At 48.8% G+C, this 20,457-nt stretch overlaps 1 protein-coding gene across 1 annotated transcript; it reads left to right on the top strand.

The window, feature by feature from the left end:
- Positions 1–94: 94 nt before the first annotated feature.
- kiaa0753 (KIAA0753 ortholog) lies at positions 95–19,313 on the top strand. Its single transcript, XM_067246869.1, has 17 exons — positions 95–238; positions 875–1,171; positions 1,340–1,595; positions 1,888–1,997; positions 2,109–2,171; positions 2,264–2,485; positions 2,717–2,918; positions 3,756–3,874; positions 3,981–4,117; positions 4,352–4,567; positions 5,926–6,015; positions 6,108–6,195; positions 7,417–7,587; positions 7,886–7,967; positions 8,462–8,612; positions 14,503–14,733; positions 17,047–19,313. Exons 1-17 carry the CDS (start codon positions 119–121, stop codon positions 17,198–17,200), a joined length of 2,709 nt encoding a protein of 902 aa, XP_067102970.1. The 5' UTR covers positions 95–118; the 3' UTR covers positions 17,201–19,313.
- Positions 19,314–20,457: the final 1,144 nt, after the last annotated feature.

Raw genomic sequence — 20,457 nt, 5'->3', positions numbered from 1 at the left:
TTTCTGAAGGCGTAGCTTCCCGTTGTCATGGCGGCGTTTCAAACGTCTGTTTGCTAGCTACTTGCTTTACTAGTAAAATGCTATTAGTAAATAATGGCAATTCTCTAGCTATGACACGATGACAGCTACGTTTCTAAAAGAAACAACGATGATCTTAGCAGGGCGAGGTCAAGCAGCAAAGAGCTGGGTTGCCATAGGTCCAAATCAGCACTGTGGTACTGGGCTGTCCAAAACACAGGTATTGTACTAGTCAAGACATGCTAGCGTTGTAATAACGTAGAGCTAGCTAGTTAGCTAGTGCTAAAGCTACCTATCTGTATGAGCCTACCTAAACTGTTAGTTCTATCTGTACAGTTAACTACTACCTATTTGGTCATTCTAAAACATTCCATTGTTTTGATTTAGCTAAATTAACTGAAAGTACAGTAAGGAGCAAGCGAGATTATTATTTGTTATCCCTGTTAACGGTAGCACTACTATAGCTTGCTAGGTTAACTAGCCTAGCTACTGTAGGTAAGAAGGGAACTAGTCAAAGTGTTGCTAAATTCCAAAACTTAAACTTTGAGCTAAACCCATAAAGTTAATACTCGTGACTAAACTCATCAATGGTCTTGATTCCTACAAATCTGTGCAAACGTGTTAATATAATTTTTAAGGTTTGACCTGTCAAAGGGGAGGTTGGTGAATGATAATTGACTGTGTTCATGTAGCATTTCAAGCGTTTGAGTAAGGCTGAGTTTGGCGAGTTAGTTACTCTTTAACCAATACAGATAGAATTTCGAGCTATCACTAGTATTTTTTGTCTGACGCAAGGGCCACAAGTAATGCCAATGTTACAAAATATACAGTTCATTCTTACTCCTCTCTTGTACAGTTACTGTTTAATAAGGCTGTACCAGCCAGTGCCTACAAACCTGCATCCAGAGTTGGCCCACCGGCCCCCATTGTGATTGAGAAGTTAATGACCAATGGGGAGGAGCAGCAGGATGAAGACAGCACCAGGAGTTCCATGAGCTTCTCTGCTCTCTCAGAGGAGAGGCTACTGGCTGCAGTCCGGCTGGCTAAACGGGACCTGAGGCGGAGACGGCAGGAGTCTCTAATCAACTCTCCCATAAGACTACAGCAGCCAGAGAACTTTCCACCTAACAACAGCACGGATGATCTGCCACAGGTTAACACGATGCTGTATCAAGGATGTTAATTTATAGTGACCTGAATTTAATAAACATTGTCATATAGGAGGATCATTTTGTAGAGATAACGCTCTTCGTTATGTATGGGCAACTCTAGTTTATTGTGACACATACTTCAAAACTCACCACCATTCTGTTCCAAGCAGAGGATGGACACAGGGAGGACTAAGGCTTCTGTCCCAAAAGAGGAGGTGACCCGGTCAGGAGCCAGAGTTCTGGTCTACACCCCCCAGAAGCTGTCTGGTCCTCCCTGGCCTGAGCAGGGTCTTTCCCCCCCTACCAAAGACCCTGGCCCAGGTCAGACCAACAACAGCCAGGAGCCCAAGCTCAGCCAGGAGATTCGCAGGCTGCAGAAAGAGCTGGCCATCTACATTCAGAGAATTGAGCAGCTGGCTAGCAGAGGTAACACAGAGAAACAGGTCGTGTTGTTTATAAATACAGCCTTTTTATAAACGGCCGTATTTCGGTCGTGTGGGAGTCAGATGGCTGAGCGGTTAGGGAATCGGGCTAGTAATCAAAAGGTTGCTGGTTTGATTCCCCGGCCGTGCAAAATGATGGTGTGTTCTTGGGCAAGGCACTTCACCCTACTTGCCTCGGGGGAATGTCCCTGTACTTACTGTAAGTCGCTCTGAATAAGAGCGTCTGCTAAATGACTAAATGTAAATTTAGGATCAACGTTCGTTGTGAATTTCAGGCGGTTCACTGGAGAAGCCTCTGGAGCCTGACGAACAGCGGAGGGTGGAGGTCCGCAGACAGGAGCAGGCGGCCCGCTCTGCACGCATCATCTACGTACTGCAGCAACAGGCGAGTCATGCAGTGTGCAACCGCTTAAGAGAATATAGTATAGTGAGAATGGCATCAGTTATCAGCCTTGCATTCCATTTGTGCTTGTTCACAGTATGCGTATTTACACAGGTGAAAGAGATCCAAGCGGATATAGATAAGCTACGTTCCCCAAAAATTCATCACACGAAAAAAGTATGTTGTGCCCCAGTCGCAAGATATCATCATATCATGTCAGTAATCCAACATGAATGAGCATTTGAAGCCCTACTGTGTTTCTCTCCCAGTCCAGAGCCATGGACAGACTGGCCGCTGCCCACAGGGGGGCGGTCAGGGCCATGCAGGTCTTCACCAGCCAGCTCTCTGGTCCGTCCGAGGGCAGAGTGCCTTCCCATTACAAAGAACTTGGCCAGCTGATTCGCCAGCTCTCTCTGTGTTCTGCCAAGGTGGAGGTGGGCCAGGGCTCTGCCGTGCCCGAGACGGCCCTGGACATCCTACAGAAGCTGGAGGTCAGAAACAGGAGCACGCTGTCTAGTCTTCTACAGTTATCACACACCACACTGGGGGTCGGGGGGGGGGTGGGGGAGTGTCATTTTATTGTAGTTATAAAGGACTGGGAATTAAAATCTAGATTTGGTTCTATACATGCAGTAATGACACCCACACGGTTTCTTAGGTTAGTTTGCTTTCTGAGATATCAGACTTGCAGTTAATTTCCTGCTCTTGTCTGTGTGTCTTAGACCCTTGACTCAGCGCTGAGTAAACAACACAGTCCTCGGAGGAGGCCTGCCCAAGCACGCAGCTCCTCCCCTGCACGCTGGCGCTCTCCGCACCGCAGCTCGTCGCCCCCGCACGCAGCCAGGGGCCCTGCCACCAGGGGCCCTGCCACCAGGGGGCTCCAAGGAGCCAGGAGAGCTGTGGGCCCCAAGCGGAGCTTTCCTGGTGAGAGCTGAGGAGCCGCTCCATCCGTCTGAATGAGCCAGCAGAGAGACAGACTCATTATTCCTCAGTCAGCTGTGGCACGGAAATTATATTAGCATTTTGATTAGGATAATTGTCTTCTCTTCCTTCTCTGGGCTCATTTCTTATTATTGCAACATCAATAACTTTTGAGAGGTAATTTTCATTTTCAATTCAAGGGCAGAGGGCTATGCTTCTACCCGACCGCTTAAACGGCACACTCACACAGCAGTGTGAAAATATAGCGTGTCGAACAAACGGATCTCCTCAAAGGCCTCCGTCAAAATCACTTTCCCTCCAAGTGCCTTATGTGTTTGTTTTCTTTACTCGTTCATTACCAATGAGGGGGCAAATCATTCCATCTCCCGTGGCTTAGCAAATCACCTGAAGGCTTCTTGTTCTGCTGTGGTTGAGCTTCCTGCTGGGTGTTAATGGCTGCGTCAGGGGTGGAATTTAATGAGGCTCCCTGCTCAGAGAGAGTACAGTAGGTTTGAGAGCCGGGTGGGGCCGTGGCTCTCTGCGGCTGCTGCTGCCTGTGTCTGTGACTGAGCAGCACCTGCCGGCCCGCCCGCCCGGGAGGTACGTGCATCCAACACACACCACCTGCATCCAATGCCAGCCTTGTTTCCCTGGCAACGACTGTACTAACAACCTCTACATGCACAAACAAACGTTTGTCTGTGGGTGAGGTCAAAGGTACCTATTTATGACGGTTTTATACCCGAAGGTCATAAGCACTGCAACTGCACTGACTGTAATAGCAATCCAGGCAGTGTTGTATCTCCTGTGATGGATGTTTTCCTCATATGTGTTTGACAGGTAGGAGGGTCCCCCAGCCCCCCAGATCCAGTCAGGCTGCCCCCCTGGACCGCAGCCAGGTGCTGCGTGCTGGTCTGGAGAGCCTGGTCCTGCAGAGAGAGCTCAGAGAAGGAGGACAGGTAGGAACTGAGCCCCACTCATCCTAGGGCTCAGTGTCAGTGAACCTGCTGTAGATGAGTTGATCTCAGCCACAGACTGGAGACGTGTATTCTCCTGTCTCTTCAGAAGCCAGGTGGCCAGCTACGGGACGTGGGTTTTCAGCAGCCCACAGTGGCCTCCAGACTGAGGGTCAGCCAGCTTCCCCAGAAAGAGCCCTCTGTACCCTGGATCCCAACGTCCCCTCACTCTCCTCCCAGACAACGGTGGGAATAAACATGGATCTCTCTCTCCGTCTCTCCCTGTCTCTGTCTCTCTCTACCTCTCTCTGTCTACCTCTCTCTACCTAAAGATAATTAATAAAAGCGAGACACAAACAGTATATGCATGCATCTCGCTTTCTTCTTTCCCTTTCTCTCTCTGTATCTGCCTCTATTTCTGTTTCGCTTTCTTCCTCTTCCTCTCTTTCGTTAATGAATCCTCCTTTGCTGTGGCTTCAGCCCCCCCCACAGGAGGCCAGAACCTCGGTGTCTCTTCTCCCCTGGGAAGCCCCCCGCGGCCCCGTCGGAGCTGCCCGCCTCCCCGCCCTCAGGCCCCCCAGCCTCAGGCCCCCCAGAGCAGCAGGAGCAGCAGGGGATTATGGGAGGGGCCCAGGTGACTTCAGAACAGGGACTGAGCCCGGACAAGAAGAGACAAGCCCAGAGCGAAGCTCTCAGGTCAGAATCACCTCCAGTCCCCCAGGCCCAGAGCGAAGCTCTCAGGTCAGAATCACCTCCAGTCCCCCAGGCCCAGAGCGAAGCTCTCAGGTCAGAATCACCTCCAGTCCCCCAGGCCCAGAGCGAAGCTCTCAGGTCAGAATCACCTCCAGTCCCCCAGGACCAGAGCGAAGCTCTCAGGTCAGAATCACCTCCAGTCCCCCAGGCCCAGAGCGAAGCTCTCAGGTCAGAATCACCTCCAGTCCCCCAGGACCAGAGCGAAGCTCTCAGGTCAGAATCACCTCCAGTCCCCCAGGCCCAGAGCGAAGCTCTCAGGTCAGAATCACCTCCAGTCCCCCAGGCCCAGAGCGAAGCTCTCAGGTCAGAATCACCTCCAGTCCCCCAGGTCCTCTTTGACCCAGCACAGACTGACAGATGACATATTTGTTCCCTATGGATGATGTAATGTAACATGTCTTGCTCCCAGTTTTTAACAACAATCTGGAAAGAGATCTCGGTGAGGGCGACCTGTTATGGTCGCGAGAAGCCGCTAAATCGGAGGATAGGGTTAAGAGAGCAATAGCTAAGTTGCTATTAGCTATTGATAGTAGCAAGTTAACAAGCTGTTCTGGATATTAAAAGTTGTGTTTATAACTTCACCGAAAGTTGTAGACCTGGCCTATTTTTTCACAGAATTACTGATCACTGACGTGCGCATAGCCAATATAGCAGTTTGCTATTCAACTTTATGTTATATGAAACTATAGGAATGGTTGTAGTTACGCAGGTTACCTCTCTTTACTTTGTGTTGTGGGGGGGCCGCAAATATATTTGAGCTATGCAAATGGGCCGCAAAGTGGAAAGGGTTAGATCATGTTTGGTAGGAGCTTAATGGACTTGTGCTAGATAATATACATTTTATATTGGAGGAAACAGGATAACTGAGCGAGCCAGTAGTTAACCGCGAGAACAGGAATATTTATGGCTTGACTCATTTTCCGTAATGAAGTTATTTTAAATCTTGATGTCAGACCCCACTTGCTGGAAGCCCAGGGCAGTACTCTGATTCCAATTCGAAGTTAATCTTTCCTATAAATTAGGTCTGGATGCTCTCTAGATTGCAGACTCCACCCCCCCCCCCCCCCTCCCCCTCCATCTTGTAACATGTTGATTTATAAGAAGACCTGCACTTAATCGCTGTAGATTGAGTGTTCCACATCATTCTTTCACTCGTCCAAATTTTAATTAGAGCCGTTGTGAGCTCTAAATAATCAAAGCCTTGCAGCTGGCTTGCGCTGGTGCTGATATATGAAAATAGTGAATGCGGGGAGCTAATTGAAGCTATTTCTGTTTTGTTTTCCTGGTGATTGACGTCATAGGCAAGCCTGGCTGGATAAGATGACGAGGCAGAGGCTGATGGAGCTGGACCGGCTGAGTCAGGAGGCAGTACGACGAATCCACAGAATGAGGTACAGTGCTGTGGTGCCTGCTTTCTCCCAGAGGACATGTGGTGGCCTGCACTGGGTGGGCTTTTACAGTGTTTGCTTATCTCATTCTGCAGGTGTGATGTGGGCTCTTCGACACACTGGGCAGAGAGAGGAGATCAGGAGACTGGTGGAAGACGGGCGTCACTGTTGGGCCATGCTCAGGTGGCTGTAACTACTCAGCTCTCCATCTTGCACACACTCTCACACACACTCACACACTCACACTCTCACACACACAAACACTGCTACCATTTCCAGCTACTGCAAGCTGTTAGCTTCTCCCCTGAATGTGTACGACTCAGATGGGGAAATCAATACACGTCTCATTTGTTATTGAAAAATCCATATGGCTGGTATTTACTCTCGGATTTGTGTCCTGGCCAGAACGAATAGAGAATTTATGACTTGTGTGTGTGTGTCGACCTGGTTGTTTCTGTGCTTGAGAGGGCACGGGAGACCAAGAGGACTGGTAGGAGGTGTGTCAGAGAGCTCGTTCTGTGCTTGTTGTGAGCTCCTGGTGATTGGAGAGATGGGGCAGGGAGAGCTCACCTCTGAGACATGGTGTGTCTGGCCAGGATGGAGTGAGGGGGCCTTCCCATCCTCCCTCTCATCCATTCACCCTAGGATTTCATGACCTCCCTCTCATCCATTCACCCTAGGCTTTCATGACCTCCCTCTCTCATCCATTCACCCTAGGCTTTCATGACCTCCCTCTCTCATCCATTCACCCTAGGCTTTCATGACCTCCCTCTCTCATCCATTCACCCTAGGCTTTCATGACGGCACTGACCTGTTCTAGCAGTGTAGCTGTGCATCTCTCTGTATTTACATGACAAGCTGAATTGTTGTGATGATGTGAAAGAATCGATGACAGGAAGAACTTGAAGACTATCAAAAGAAAGGATGACCAGAAGTTTTATTATAATCTGGATGGGAATCATTGGTCCATCAATGCCTTGCACTTAGAGGTCGAATAAATCAAGTGGATAGGTTACAGAAACTTACATAAATTGGAGTAAACGAGCAAATATAGTTTCTATGTAATATTTAGTTCTAAGGCATAGTAATGGGTAATCACCTTTCTATCTTTCAAAGGGATGCATGACAATATTGTCATTGTAAGGTCCTTCTGTCTCAAGCTAGCGGCCTCATATCTTATAGAAAGAGCTTTGTGCAGCTCACCAAAAGACCTTTTGACCTTGGAAAGATGGACGTCAAGTCTCACTATCCTATGATGAATTTAACAAACCAGTGTTCCAAAAGATCCAAACCTTTAGAGAAGAATTGATTCTGGATCGCAATGCTTGAGTTGACTGTAGTCATCTGGAAGGCCCATCGTGAGCTGAAGCCACCGGCTCCTGTTCCTGGTGTCTCCCCCTGCAGGCTGTGGAGAGTACTGAGCAGGTGAGCGAGGCTCTGCTCGAGGAGCTGCTGGACGAGGCAGCGCGGGAGGCCTGGACGGCCCAGACGGACAGGCTGGCCGAGGGGCCGGCCCAGAGACGGCTCCAGGCCCCCACCCTGGAGGACATGCTGCTGAGGATGGAGGAGATGGAGGTGAGATGGGAGGGAGGGAGGGGGGTCTAACCTATGGAAAAGGCCACAGCGGAAAGGTCTTGGGGAGTCTGAAAGGGCACTCTCCGGGTTGGTTTATGGTTCCCTCAGAGTTGTTTGACAGCTCCGGTCTGGGGTGTACCTTCCTCATAGTGAGCCTGGCGCCTGTCAACCGTTTACAAGCTTTTGTATTGTTATTGTTGACGTGGCATGTGGCCACAGAAGAGTTGATTGAAATGCTCCTTTAATGGCAACTGGCAAGTACATTGATGATGTGTCATGTCTCTTCCTGTCTGGGCAGAGAGACCAGGAGGAGGTGAGGAGACGGTTTAACACCATCTCATACTCTGACCCCGACTACAGCGACAGAGAGAAGGCCACTGGTGGGTCAAACAACCAAGTCAACACCCCCTATCCACTCCATCCTTTGTACCTGCAAAACATGCAATAACTGAACTGTATAATTCCTTCACAGGGCTTCCCGCAGAAAATGTGTTAGTTAAGGTGGGAGGGTGGGGTTTGCCGTCAGACCAGGGGGGGGGGGGTACTTTGTGCAATAGACTAATGCGTTCTGCAGAGAAGGGAGACTGGTGTTGGTCACGGTTTGGAATGGAAGGGAGAAAACAGGACAACGGCGGATATCGCAATAATAAAAAGAAAATTGACAACGTATTTAAGGCGGCAGGTGTGTGTCGCTTATGCGGCCGCCTTAACTGAAGTGCTGCGGGAAACCCTGCTTCATAAGTTTCCTTCCAACATATTCCTTTAACATGTTTGTCCTCTGCTGTCCTCCAGGTGGCAACAGTGTGTAGGTGTTTTTGTTGTTTTTTTGCTTCCTCTTATCCTCACTCACCTTTCCCCTCGCTCTCTCTTTCAGTGACCCAGCCACCTGCTCCAGGCTCCAGGACAGTCTCTCCCAGGACAGTCTCTCCCAGGACAGTCTTTCCTTGCTCAACCAGGCCCTCCAGACCAACCCTAAGACACTCCCCCACGGCTGACATCATCGTAGAGAAGCCCAATGAGATGGGGTGGGTTGCCATGACCTCTTATCCCTCCACCTGTGTGTGGCAGCCTGCGGTTCCTTCTGCTGTTGGGCTCTGCAGTACCCAGCTTGCAGGTGCCACTGTGGTTCACACTGAAATCACTTTTTTTAATTTCAAGGCTGAATGAATAGACACACATGAGGCCTAACCAATATTGTCTCACTGCAGTTATTCAGATTCATGGCTAACTGGGCTGTGCTGACTGTAGTATTCTAACGAGGTGACATGCCCTACTTGGGTCATCAGTCCCCACTTCTTTTGGAATCATTGTAGAGTAAAGTGGTGGATGACATCACTTAACCTGTCCTCTACTCAACAAACTGAAACTGAAAGGCTCAGCAAAGCACTAAATAACAGGTGCCAAAGCAACATCCGACAAGGTAATGGGATAATTACAGGGTGGAAAATCATTCTAACCAATGATAAGAGTAGGACGAAATAGCAAGTCTGCCCCAAAAAATCAATTAAATAAATTCACTGTCTCCACTGCATGCCTCTATAGTCAGCTAAGGATGTAGTAAAAACTTGTTTGCCCAGCTTAGTTTTGCTTTAACACTCCTCGCCCGTACCCTCAACCACCTCTTCTCCAAACACACACACACACACCAAATCTTTGGCTTCTCCTGTCCAAAGCCTTGGCTTCACCTGCTGCTGTAGCATCAGCTAATGAGGGAAGTAAAGGAGGACGGGCTGAGGAGGAGGCAGTGAGCGAGAGCCAATCGCAGATGGCAGAAGTAAGTTGTTGAGAGGGAGAGCAGACATGCCAGCGTGATTGAACTGAACAGCTTCAAGCCACGCCATTAGGAGATTAAAGTCCCCTCAGTCAGTCACGGTTCCTCGCCTTGCTGGATCCTCTCTGCTGCTGCTTCCGCCTGCATCCTCACTGGCTCGTGCCCTTTCCCCCCTTTCCTCCCGTCTGCACCTCGTTCCCTTTTCAGATTTCAGACGTGACAAAAGAGAGCTTTGCAGACAGCTCTTTGAAGAACCTTTTTTTTTTCTTCTTTTTTTTTCACCGACCTCAAGGCTGCAAAGGTAGCGACTGTAGCTCTGTGAGGTCAGCGGTATTGATCCTGGGGCTGGCAGAACTGGCACCTTGCTCTGTCCTCTCAGCCCTGGATCCTGCCTCTGTGAAGACAGCAGCAGACACCAGGCACACGGTGTGTCAGTGTGTCTCCCACCCCAGGAAATGACATGCTTGGGGCTCACTGCTGTCAGGTCACATTGGTGAGAACGTTCTGTGCCATGCCACCTTACTACAGCTCTTTGATAGGCTCTCTTTGATAGAACTAGCAGGGTGCAGTGTTCAATTCAGCACCTTCACTGGTTTGGTCTCAGTAGCTAGGCAGTGCATTGGATAATGCAGGACTGGAAGGCTGAATATTACTGTGCGTATTGGTATTGACGAGTGTATGCTTGTCTGTGATGGCACAATTATATTTAAGTGTCTACAATACAACAGAATGTTGTGAGTGACCAGGAGGGTGGTGTCTGATTTGAAAATCAATTGACATTGATCCATGCTGTCGATGGCGCCTCAATTTCATTCCCACTGTCAGCCAAGACCCAGATCGAAGCATTCACTTCTCATCTTCTCTTTCAACAATTGTCGATTTACTCTAAGAAAATGAGTCAACCCAACACTTTGGCAAAGAAAAAAAAATTGATCCCACACTGCAAACATGACACTTAGAGGCTTGTTTTTTTTCCCACAACCTCCCTGGAATTTCTCTCTGTGTGTTACTCAGAGCAGTGGCTCCTCAAGGCAGCCTGGCTGTTAAAGGAGGCTCTAGAGGAGCCGCGACTTGTTTTGTTAGTTCCTGGTAAGCGAGCCGGGTCGCCTGGGATCACTAAAGGATGTGTGTTTCATGGTGGTTATATATCAGCCATAATAACCTTTGCTTCAGGGCTCCACCTGCTTGTGTGCGGCTACCTGCCTCATATGTATATACATTATAAACATGTCCTTAGTTCAGTCCTCAAGCTCAAGAGAGTCTCTTCTATTATCTGTCAGCTCTCGCAGATGATGGGGTCGGCTTGGTCCTGGCTGAAGTGAGACGTGCTTGATGTGTCGTCAGGGATGTTGCGTCACTCCACACCCAGATAAGCAGACAGGAGATTGTGCGGATCCAAGAGAGGCCCTTCAGATAATAGCCAGGCGCTCTCAGGTGTCTGTGTGCGGCTCATGTGGGGGGCCCGTCCTCTGATTGGTTCGTGTGAGCGGTCCTCAGAGGAGGGCGAAGAGATGCGACCACAGGCTCAAACCCCAAACGATTTGATACGGAAACCCACCTCAACCATGTGGCGATTTGGTCATGCTGCGGAGCGGCCAATTAGCAGCTGCTGTAGAGCGGCCAATCAATCAGCATGCTACGCCTCTCACCAATGCACTTTGAAGCCGTTACGCAGCGGACCACAGCGCCTAGGCTGTAGAGGCAGCCCACATGGCAAGGCACAAGTAAATGGTGCAATCGAAACATAATCATTACTCATTAATCATTCATTTGGTTGGACGGCAAACTATGTCAGATATCTGCATGATTACATATTGTTGGAGAGCAGGAAACTCTCCAAACTGGGATCAGTCTCCTTGAAAGTCGTTGATATGATTGTTAATGAATCTTTGTTCACACAGTGTCCATAGAGCCTCACGTCACAGGATATATTGAGCTGGTAAGTGCTGTGGAGAATTCCCCCAGCCACGGCTCGTGCTCCAAAGGGCCTCTAGAGGGGGCTAGTGAGTCCATTAGGCCATGGGTACAGTAGGTAGAGGTGTGTGTGTGTGTGTGTGTGTTGACAGCTATGGCGTTGAAGGCACGTACGAGAGCGATGATTAGAGTGGTGGGTTTGTGGAAGTGGAACGTTGGCCCAGCTGTTGATTAGTGTGGAGGGCTCATTAGGTTTGTGGATGTTTTTCTGAGCCCCTGATTACCTGTGTTTGCATCCCACACGGCCTGGTGCAGAGAGAGGCAGGAGGCAGCACCGCAGACAACACAGACACAGTGTGTGTGTGTGTGCGCGCGTGCATATCATTACACTCTCTCTCACTCCAGGAATCGAACAATGCTCGGAGATTGCTCATATAGCTTCGCGAAGCACGTTCATTATTCCCATCAGTTCTGTCCTCTTTGAAGATATTGTGTGCTGAAAAGCACAAAGGCAACCTTTTATTGGAGAGGGCTCCCTTGATTTCAAGCTAAAGGGTAGGGATGGAGGTTAATGTCGAAGAGATGAAGCCGGGATCGTCTGTTTCCATTTCCTGTAGATTCATCCTGCCTCTGATGCGTTTTCGGAAGTGCTCAGTCGTTTTTCTCCCTCAGTTTTGATTTGTATCCAAGACAAATTCCTCTTGAGTCAGTGGATCGGTGCACCAGCACTTCTCGGGGTTTGCCCTTTGTGGTGTCTGTAGTTCATGGCTTTTCCCTCAGTCAGTTGCTTAATGTAGAAAACATTGGAACGGTGCTTGAAACAGCTGTGGGGAATGTGAAGTGAAGCGACGTGAAGACGTAGGACTGTGTTCTCTAGGGACGAGCTCCAGGATTGTGTGTTTGTTTGTGCTCATGTGGACACGTGACAGTGGGGCGGCGGAGGAGGAGGGGGAGGGAGGAAGAGGGGGAGGAGGGGGTGGGAGGAGGAGGGGGGGGGTGGTGTTCCTACGCATCATCGGAGCGAAGGATGAGAGACGAGGCTCCGCTGTGAGTGGCCGAGGCACACAAAGCCCTGAGCCTGAAGAGCCCCCTCTCCTCAGATGGACGCCAACTGGCCACAGATGGCCCCTCCCCCGAGCCAATCGATGATGACATCAAAGGGACAGCCACGCTGTGGGTAGCGGGGTGTTCCGCGTCTCTGATGTGCTCGGCTCTCCTTTTTTGTTTTCACCCCCCCGGTGCGTGTTGGTCGTCTCTTTTAACCGTTCTCCGAGGGCCAGTTTTCTGGGAGCAGGCTATAACCTTGTTACAGGAGATGGGCTCTCAGCAGATTAGCCATGTAATCATGCCCCCCCCCCCCTTGCCCCTCCATCACTCCATGGTTGGACCCTGCAGGTCAGGGCTCAGAGATTGTCCAGATGTAACCGTATGTGGAGAGCTGTTGAGGGTAAAAAGGACAGGATCACAGGCTTCCATTCCCGGCTCAGTCGAGTCCTTTTCGCTGACCCAGCAACGGCGGCGGTGGCTTGATCTTTCATCTTCTCCCAGAGTCTCTGCGTGTTCTCTCAGGCTGTGGCCTGAACCCCCCTCCCCCGCTGTGACTCAGCCCCAACACTTCCTGTCTACATCCCGTTTGATGGATCCCCTCTGGGACACGGCTACGCTTTGTCGTTTCCAAGGGGACGCGCTGCTGGAGTCGCCGAAGAGCCTTGAGAAAACAAACGTGCAAAAGTCATTCCAAAGTGCACCTCGCGGCGGGGGGGGTTTCTTCTCCGTCGTCAAGGCCGCTCGTCCGCCGCCGTTTGTGGTGCTCCGTGTACCGTGGCTCGTTCAGGATGGTTGAATGAGAGCTGTCTGGAGGAAGCTGTCTGGGTTGTGATGGACTTCACAGGGTTCCTTGGGAGTGTGGGGTTAAACAGGCTGCATTTTGACTAAAGCCTCCTCCTCTCCCTGCCAGTCAAGGACCACTCGACAGCCAGTCTGCATACAGGGGCTTCTATTGACTCCCGGCTATCGTGAGGTGCTTGTGCAGACAGGGAGGAGATTGTGCCGCACACTTCAGTTCCATTACCGGATATATTATCATTCACCTAACCTTGCCCGCAACTGCTCGCATCTCAGAAATGTTTAAATTACAGCCCTTTATAAATATGCAGCATTAATCTTCTCCTTTGTACTGCTTCTGGACAATTCTCGAGAGACGTTTCCCGACTTTGGTGACAGACTGGTTCAATCCCACCGTCTGAAAGGGCTATGGTTGGATGGCTTTGGATTGCTTTGAATCTAAAGTGTATTATTCTATTTTGTGGACGGAAAGGGCACCTTGCGGTGCGTGGCAGGAGGGGAAACGACTGTGGTGTTGGCCGCAATGGCTCTTAAATGTCCCATCAGAGAGGAAATGTGTGTAGTCTGTGGATGAAGCGGGTTGGCAGGCAGGCTAAGTGCATTAACCACCCGGCAACCCTTCTGACACACCTTCCCACTGGGCTTGGGCTGCCAGTAGGACTGGGCTGGGGCTGGGACTAGGACTGGAGGCTGGGCCTGAGGTTGGGGCCGGGACTGAGACTGGGGCTGAGTTTGAGCCTGAATCGTGGGCTGAGTCCTGGGTGGACTTTGCTGAAACGCAGACTGCGTTGGGCTGGGGAGCACAGTGGAGAGCTGCAGCTGAGACTCTAAATATAGCCCAGCTAGGAGAGTGTCTTTGCCAGAGCTGGGCTGATTTGTTCCCAGACAGGATTAAAAACTCTGGCCAACGCACCTCCCTGTTGAGTCCCCCAAGCTCCCATAAGCAAAAGAGAGAGGGGTTGGTCAGAATCCTTCTGAAACCCACCAGGTTTCAGCAGGTCCTAGTGAGTACTGACCACAGCGTGGCCACGGACCAATCAAGGGGTTATATGGTTACCAGGGCCTGGCTGCACATCACACCTGCCTGGGAGTCCATCTCCCAGCAGCCAGACTCCTTAACTCGATGAGCAACAGTTCACTTCTCCGTGCCAATGATTTTCCACTTCCTTTGACAGATGTAGCCAATTGAAACAGACTGAATAAAATCGGTCAAGGTAATAAAAAAGGCCGCACGAGGTCCAGTCAGTCAGCCATGCAACCTATCCCTGTGTGACTTTTCTCTTTCTCTCTCTCTCTCTCTCTCTCTCTCTCTCTCTCTCTCTCTCTCTCTCTCTCTCTCTCTCTCTCTCTCTCTCTCTCTCTCTCTCTCTCTCTCGTCTTCCCAGACACACTCCTCAGCCTGAGGCCGGCTTCACGGAGGAGAGACCTTTGGAGGACATGGCGTCCGGTGGCCGTCTTGCCGTGGCGGCGTGGGGGAGCCGAGGCCGGACGCAGGTCTCGGTGCCGGGCAGCTTGCTGAGCAGCATCCTGCGCTACAGAGAGGACCACGAGGCCTACCTCCGCCTGGTGGCTCACGAGGCCGTCGGCAGCTTCAACCCCTGGGCCATTGCTGACAGGTGGGCGGCGGAATTAATATTCTAGGCTTTTGTGGATTTCTCCCTCCCTCTCCCTTTCTATTCCACATTTGTATTCATTTTGGTCTCCCCTCTTCCCGCGTGCTTGTGTTCTCGTCCCATCTGTTTCCTGATCTGTTGGTTCTGTGTTCAAGTGAGCATTGTTAAACGCTTCTTTACACTTCCAGGGTTGTGCAGGGTTGTTCCAGTCCTTGCTGTGATGTCAGTTCCTCCAGAGCTCTGCTCAGAGTGGGAGGCGTGTGCTTGTGTTACTCACCTGGCCCGGGGGCAGGAGAACTCTCTGGAAACAGGATGTCGCTGTTGCATGTGTGCTGCATTGGCTCCAGCACTTTGTCCGTGTTGACTTCACACCCTCGAGTTTCTCTGGCGCCCTGAGCATGATCCTCTGCTGTTCCCTCTTCTCTCTGTCTTCCATCCACACATTAGCATACTTAACAGAATTCTTAAGTTGGTGCACTGCAGAGGATTCGCTCTTTGCGAGCGCACTCAAATGAGTCGGACAGACCAGCAGAGAGGTCCGTCAGTGAGACGAGGGAGTAATTGAATAGCCCAACTATTTTCTCGCCCTCCACATTCCCTAAGGAGAGAGAGATGCTAAAGTCTATATTTCTCTCCTTTTCTCTCTGTCCCCGTGGGTGCGTGGGAGTGTGAATTGCTTTAAAATTCTTTAGCTGAGATGTGATACCACAAAACTGTAACCTTGCTCTTGGGGGACAAACTCTTCCTCAGTCACTGTCACCAGCACAGAGCGTCTAAAGTTTTCAGGAATTCAACTTGACTGTAGTTCTTGCATTAAGTGGAAAAATGGTATCCTGTCACACAGGGTTATGAAAAGGCCTAGGTTATAGTAAAGTGTTAAAGCGGTTATATTAAAAGTCATATTTTACAGATAGTCTAACATATTAGATACTTCTCGAAATATATCTGTGTGTCAGTGTCGGCCTTTTATACTGCGAGTCTGTCAGTCAGTGTCCTCGTATCTCCCTTTCTGTTTGCTTCTCTGTGTGTGTGTCTGTTTGTGTGTCTGCCTGCCTGCCTGTCTGTCTGTGTGTGTGTGTGATGTGCAGTTAATAAGCAGGCAGAGTGAGTGAGCAGCACACTCCCCTTCTGACTGATCACAGACTCTCCTGGGCCTGTCACCACCACAGATGCTCAACACAACAGATAGTCTTCATCTGAGGCTCCAGATAGATGAATACTGTCCACTCACACACACAGAACCAGTATTCTGTTAGTGATCACGATTTATGATGGGGACTTTTCTTTTCATCAACTTTAAATATTGCATTTCATTCTCGAGGCATTTGTGTTGTTTTTCAGTTAAGCCGGGGAATCAGTGTTCATGTTTCGGAGTAACCTCTCTGTCTCCTCTCTGTTGTTCTTTCCTCTCTGTTCTCTCCTTGCTCTTTGTCTATTTGTCTCTCCTCCCTGTGTCGCTCTCTCCTCTCTGTCTGTGTGTTGTGTCTCTCCAGTCTGGCTGAGGAGCTGATGTCTCTCTGTGTGTTGTGTCTCTCCAGTCTGGCTGAGGAGCTGATGTCTCTGTGTGTTGTGTCTCTCCAGTCTGGCTGAGGAGCTGATGTCTCTCTGTGTTGTGTCTCTCCAGCCTGGCTGAGGAGCTGATGTCTCTGTGTGTTGTGTCTCTCCAGTCTGGCTGAGGAGCTGATGTCTCTCTGTGTTGTGTCTCTCCAGTCTGGCTGAGGAGCTGATGTCTCTCTGTGTGTTGTGTCTCTCCAGCCTGGCTGAGGAGCTGATGTCTCTGTGTGTTGTGTCTCTCCAGCCTGGCTGAGGAGCTGATGTCTCTCTGTGTGTTGTGTCTCTCCAGTCTGGCTGAGGAGCTGATGTCTCTGTTTGTTGTGTCTCTCCAGTCTGGCTGAGGAGCTGATGTCTCTGTGTGTTGTGTCTCTCCAGCCTGGCTGAGGAGCTGATTTCTGTGTGTGTTGTGTCTCTCCAGTCTGGCTGAGGAGCTGATGTCTCTGTGTGTTGTGTCTCTCCAGTCTGGCTGAGGAGCTGATGTCTCTGTGTGTTGTGTCTCACCAGCCTGGCTGAGGAGCTGATGTCTCTGTGTGTTGTGTCTCTCCAGCCTGGCTGAGGAGCTGATTTCTGTGTGTGTTGTGTCTCTCCAGTCTGGCTGAGGAGCTGATGTCTCTGTGTGTTGTGTCTCTCCAGCCTGGCTGAGGAGCTGATGTCTCTGTGTGTTGTGTCTCTCCAGTCTGGCTGAGGAGCTGATGTCTCTGTGTGTTGTGTCTCTCCAGTCTGGCTGAGGAGCTGATGTCTCTGTGTGTTGTGTCTCTCCAGCCTGGCTGAGGAGCTGATGTCGGAGGCCCTGGCAGATGTGGCTGCAGAGTTCCAGGATGTGTGTGAAGAATATGCAGAAGCTGTCTTCACCTCTGAGTTCCTCCAGCCAATCCTCTCTCCTCCTGCCCCAGTTCCACCACTGGACAGCCAATAGGAGAGCTCCTTGCCATTCCAGATATTCTACTGTCCAGATGCCAAGAAGAGATATGATCATTATTTAGTTAAAGGAACAAGATGTGAAGCGTTAGTGGGGCAAACAACATATTTACACTATCTTATATGTTACCATCAGATTAAGTTTACAAATGCTGCATGAGTTTTCATTATTTTATTCCCGTTTATAGGTTCTTTGTTAAACTTCCCAGACTTTCATGGGAGTATTCCATTGGGAAAGTTGGGCTACTTCTGATAAGCTTAGTGAGAACATTATTAAAAAGGATTAAAAGATTATCAAACCACTTTTCGGTATATAAATCTCTCAAAGGATTACTTGCGCTTTTTATTTCTAGACTGCAATATGGAACTAAATTAATAGCACAGACCACTTCCACACAGGACACAGGAATCAAAGACCCTTAAGATTTTTTTAACATCTTCATGGCATATTTGGCTTTCGACTAACATACGGAGCCCTTGTGCTTCGTCATTCCCTCCCTTCCTCCTTCCAGTGAGCATACCTTTGTGTATGTTGTGGCCAAAATGACTTGTGATTTATTAAAAGTATATTGCGAATGCACACTGGAGGGGGATGTCAGAAGCCCTCAGAACGTGAAAGCAGCTGTGATGGAGGAGGAGAGGCACGTTTAGACGTTGAGCCCACGGGGGTCTTCCTCTGACAGGGGGAAAAAAGTGACTTACAGCATTAGCTCACTTTGAATCAGTCTCTCTCTTTCTGTTCTGTGTGGGTGTCCGTGCATGCTTTTCTATCAAATGTATTCCAAGCCATAGACAAAAACTAATTGGAATCGAGGTGGGATAACATTTTAGTTGAATATAGAAATTACTTTCATGCTTGATATAGGGAGAAAATCATATTTGGACTGCGTGTGCGTGCTATTTTCTAATTATTTTATATTGTCAAGGTGCAGACAGGTTATTTTTTATTCGAACCTGTGTGCTCAAGTGGCTGTTACCTCCCTAGACATCACAGGCACTTGATAACAAGATCCACCTCTGTGTAAACGCACAAGATAATGAAATAGATTTTCTTTGCTTTGATGTATTTTTGTGTATTGATGTATATGTAGGCTATGCTTGATCAAATTGATTAGTTTGATATAGATGCCTAAGTAGACATGTGTATATTGCTTGATGATGCGTTATTAGCATACTATGAATATAAATGTGGTGCTTTAGCCCTGTATTTTATCTCAATACTTTTTTATATTTAAAATTCAGGTACATCCATTCAGAGACCATGCTCATTGATATAAATTACCAGAGCGCTGTGTTATTAGTTTGGTTGTCCCTGTTGGTTACAGTAGCTAAACCTAATGGCTGCCTGAGCCATTATCTTCATTACTAACCAAATGAATGTGTCTGAGCAGGATGACTGCTGTAGTCATCTCCATGGTACACTTCCATTGAGATGACACATTACAGTCTGTTGAATCAGGATGAGGATATTTTTGGTTTTCTCTCTGGGTCGCTTCCGAACCCTTCGTCAGCGTACGAGGTGATCAGACTCTGGGATGATATCAAGATCGTTGGGCTCCAGTGCGGAGGAGGGCTGCAGCTGAGTCAATGATCCCAAGGCAGGAAATCTCCAGTCAACCTTAAAAAAATACAAAGCTTTACTTGAACTACATTACAAAATAGATCTTGCGTCCTCCTCTGCACAGAACAAGTCTGTTGCTGTAGTTTATATGAATGCAGTACATGTATACAGATAATATTGAATGGCTACTCAAGGCATGTAGTAATTACCGTGTTGTTGGCTGAAGCACAAATGAATGGTGGTTAGTGTTACTCTGTGGATATCGAGGAGAGCTCAGCCTGCCAATTCCAGGTTATTGTGACTGGTGCTCCCCTCTTTTCTTAGGACTGTGTGTTAATAAATAGCAGTGTGCCTCTGTGTTGGAAAAGCTGGTCAAATTGAGCTTGTTGACAGGGAGCTTTCTTATTGCCTCACCAAGTGATGGGTTTTAGCCTTAGCACCGAAACATCAGTTTACAAGCCTTTGCGCTTGTATGTTTGACTTGAAGGATTTGGAGAACGTTTTGTTTTCTTAATCTTAATTGTGTTTTATAAAGTGTTCAAATCATGTATTTATGGGTGCTTTCCAATAAATCATTGTTCTACTATCTGGATCTTGGTGTTGTCTATCGTAGACCAACCCTTGTTGTTGTGACTGGAGACAGCTGTCATGTCCAGCCGCGGTCTCCTGTTATTTGCTATAAAAGAGATTGCTTTTAAGAAAGAAAGAAAAAAAATAATTGAATAACTTTTTTTTTTTTTTTGCTTCCAGTCAGTCAGGCTATTCAGCTTAATCAATGCCATCTATCTTGCTGTCTTCCTGGCCTAGCCTCCTTTCCTTTTGGTTAGTCCTGCTAGAATCTCAATACATCGTCTTGGGCCAGAAGTGCTTTGTCATTGGCTTTCCTGGCTGGTACAAATGGCCTGCATCCCTCAAGGGTGGGTGTTAATGTAGTCCACAGTGACTTTACCTCAGGTATTTGGGTACTATCAATATTCATTAGGTGGGACCAGGGTGCAAATTGATGTTGGGACACATGACCTGTTGTGTTGGTATGTGTAGTAGGATGTGATGAATGTGTTACAATACTTAACTCTGCCGTGGACAACATCACCACCTGCCATATGATTCATTTTGCCAAGACAGAAATTTGTTGTGACTTCCCTGTTTCCTTCGGTGAAGAAAATTTCAAACATGAATGCCTTTAGCAGAACCTTGTCAATATCAGGGCTGGGGATTTCTCATGTTTGGATATTAACCGTTGCATTTGGGATTTGCTGTGTAATCCTGTTGATAGTAAATGAGCCAGCTTTGACCAATGGCTCAAACTGTGTTTCCATGTCAGGACAGGGGAATCTGGTGGCTGAGCGGTGAGGGAATCGGACTAGTAATCCGAAGGTTGCCAGTTCGATTCTCGGTCATGCCAACTGACGTTGTGTCCTTGGGCAAGGCACTTCTCCCTACTTGCCTCGGGGGAATGTCCCTGTACTTACTGTAAGTCGCTCTGGATAAGAGCGTCTGCTAAATGACTAAATGTAAATGTAAATCTATACGACAAGATAGATTCTCCCATGGATCCTCTGTTGCCAGCCTGGCCCTTAATCTAACGTGTTGCAATCTAATTTACAGTGATTCTAGGGAGTGTCCTGCATGGACATACATACTAGTTCAGCCAAGTCTCTTGCATGATTTACACTGTGTAGACTAGCATGAAT

The sequence above is a fragment of the Osmerus mordax genome, chromosome 11 (assembly GCF_038355195.1).
Source record: "Osmerus mordax isolate fOsmMor3 chromosome 11, fOsmMor3.pri, whole genome shotgun sequence".
Taxonomy (NCBI): Eukaryota; Metazoa; Chordata; class Actinopteri; order Osmeriformes; family Osmeridae; genus Osmerus; species Osmerus mordax.
The sequence above is the reverse complement of the archived record's forward strand: the minus strand, read 5'-3'. Positions and strand labels throughout refer to the sequence as shown.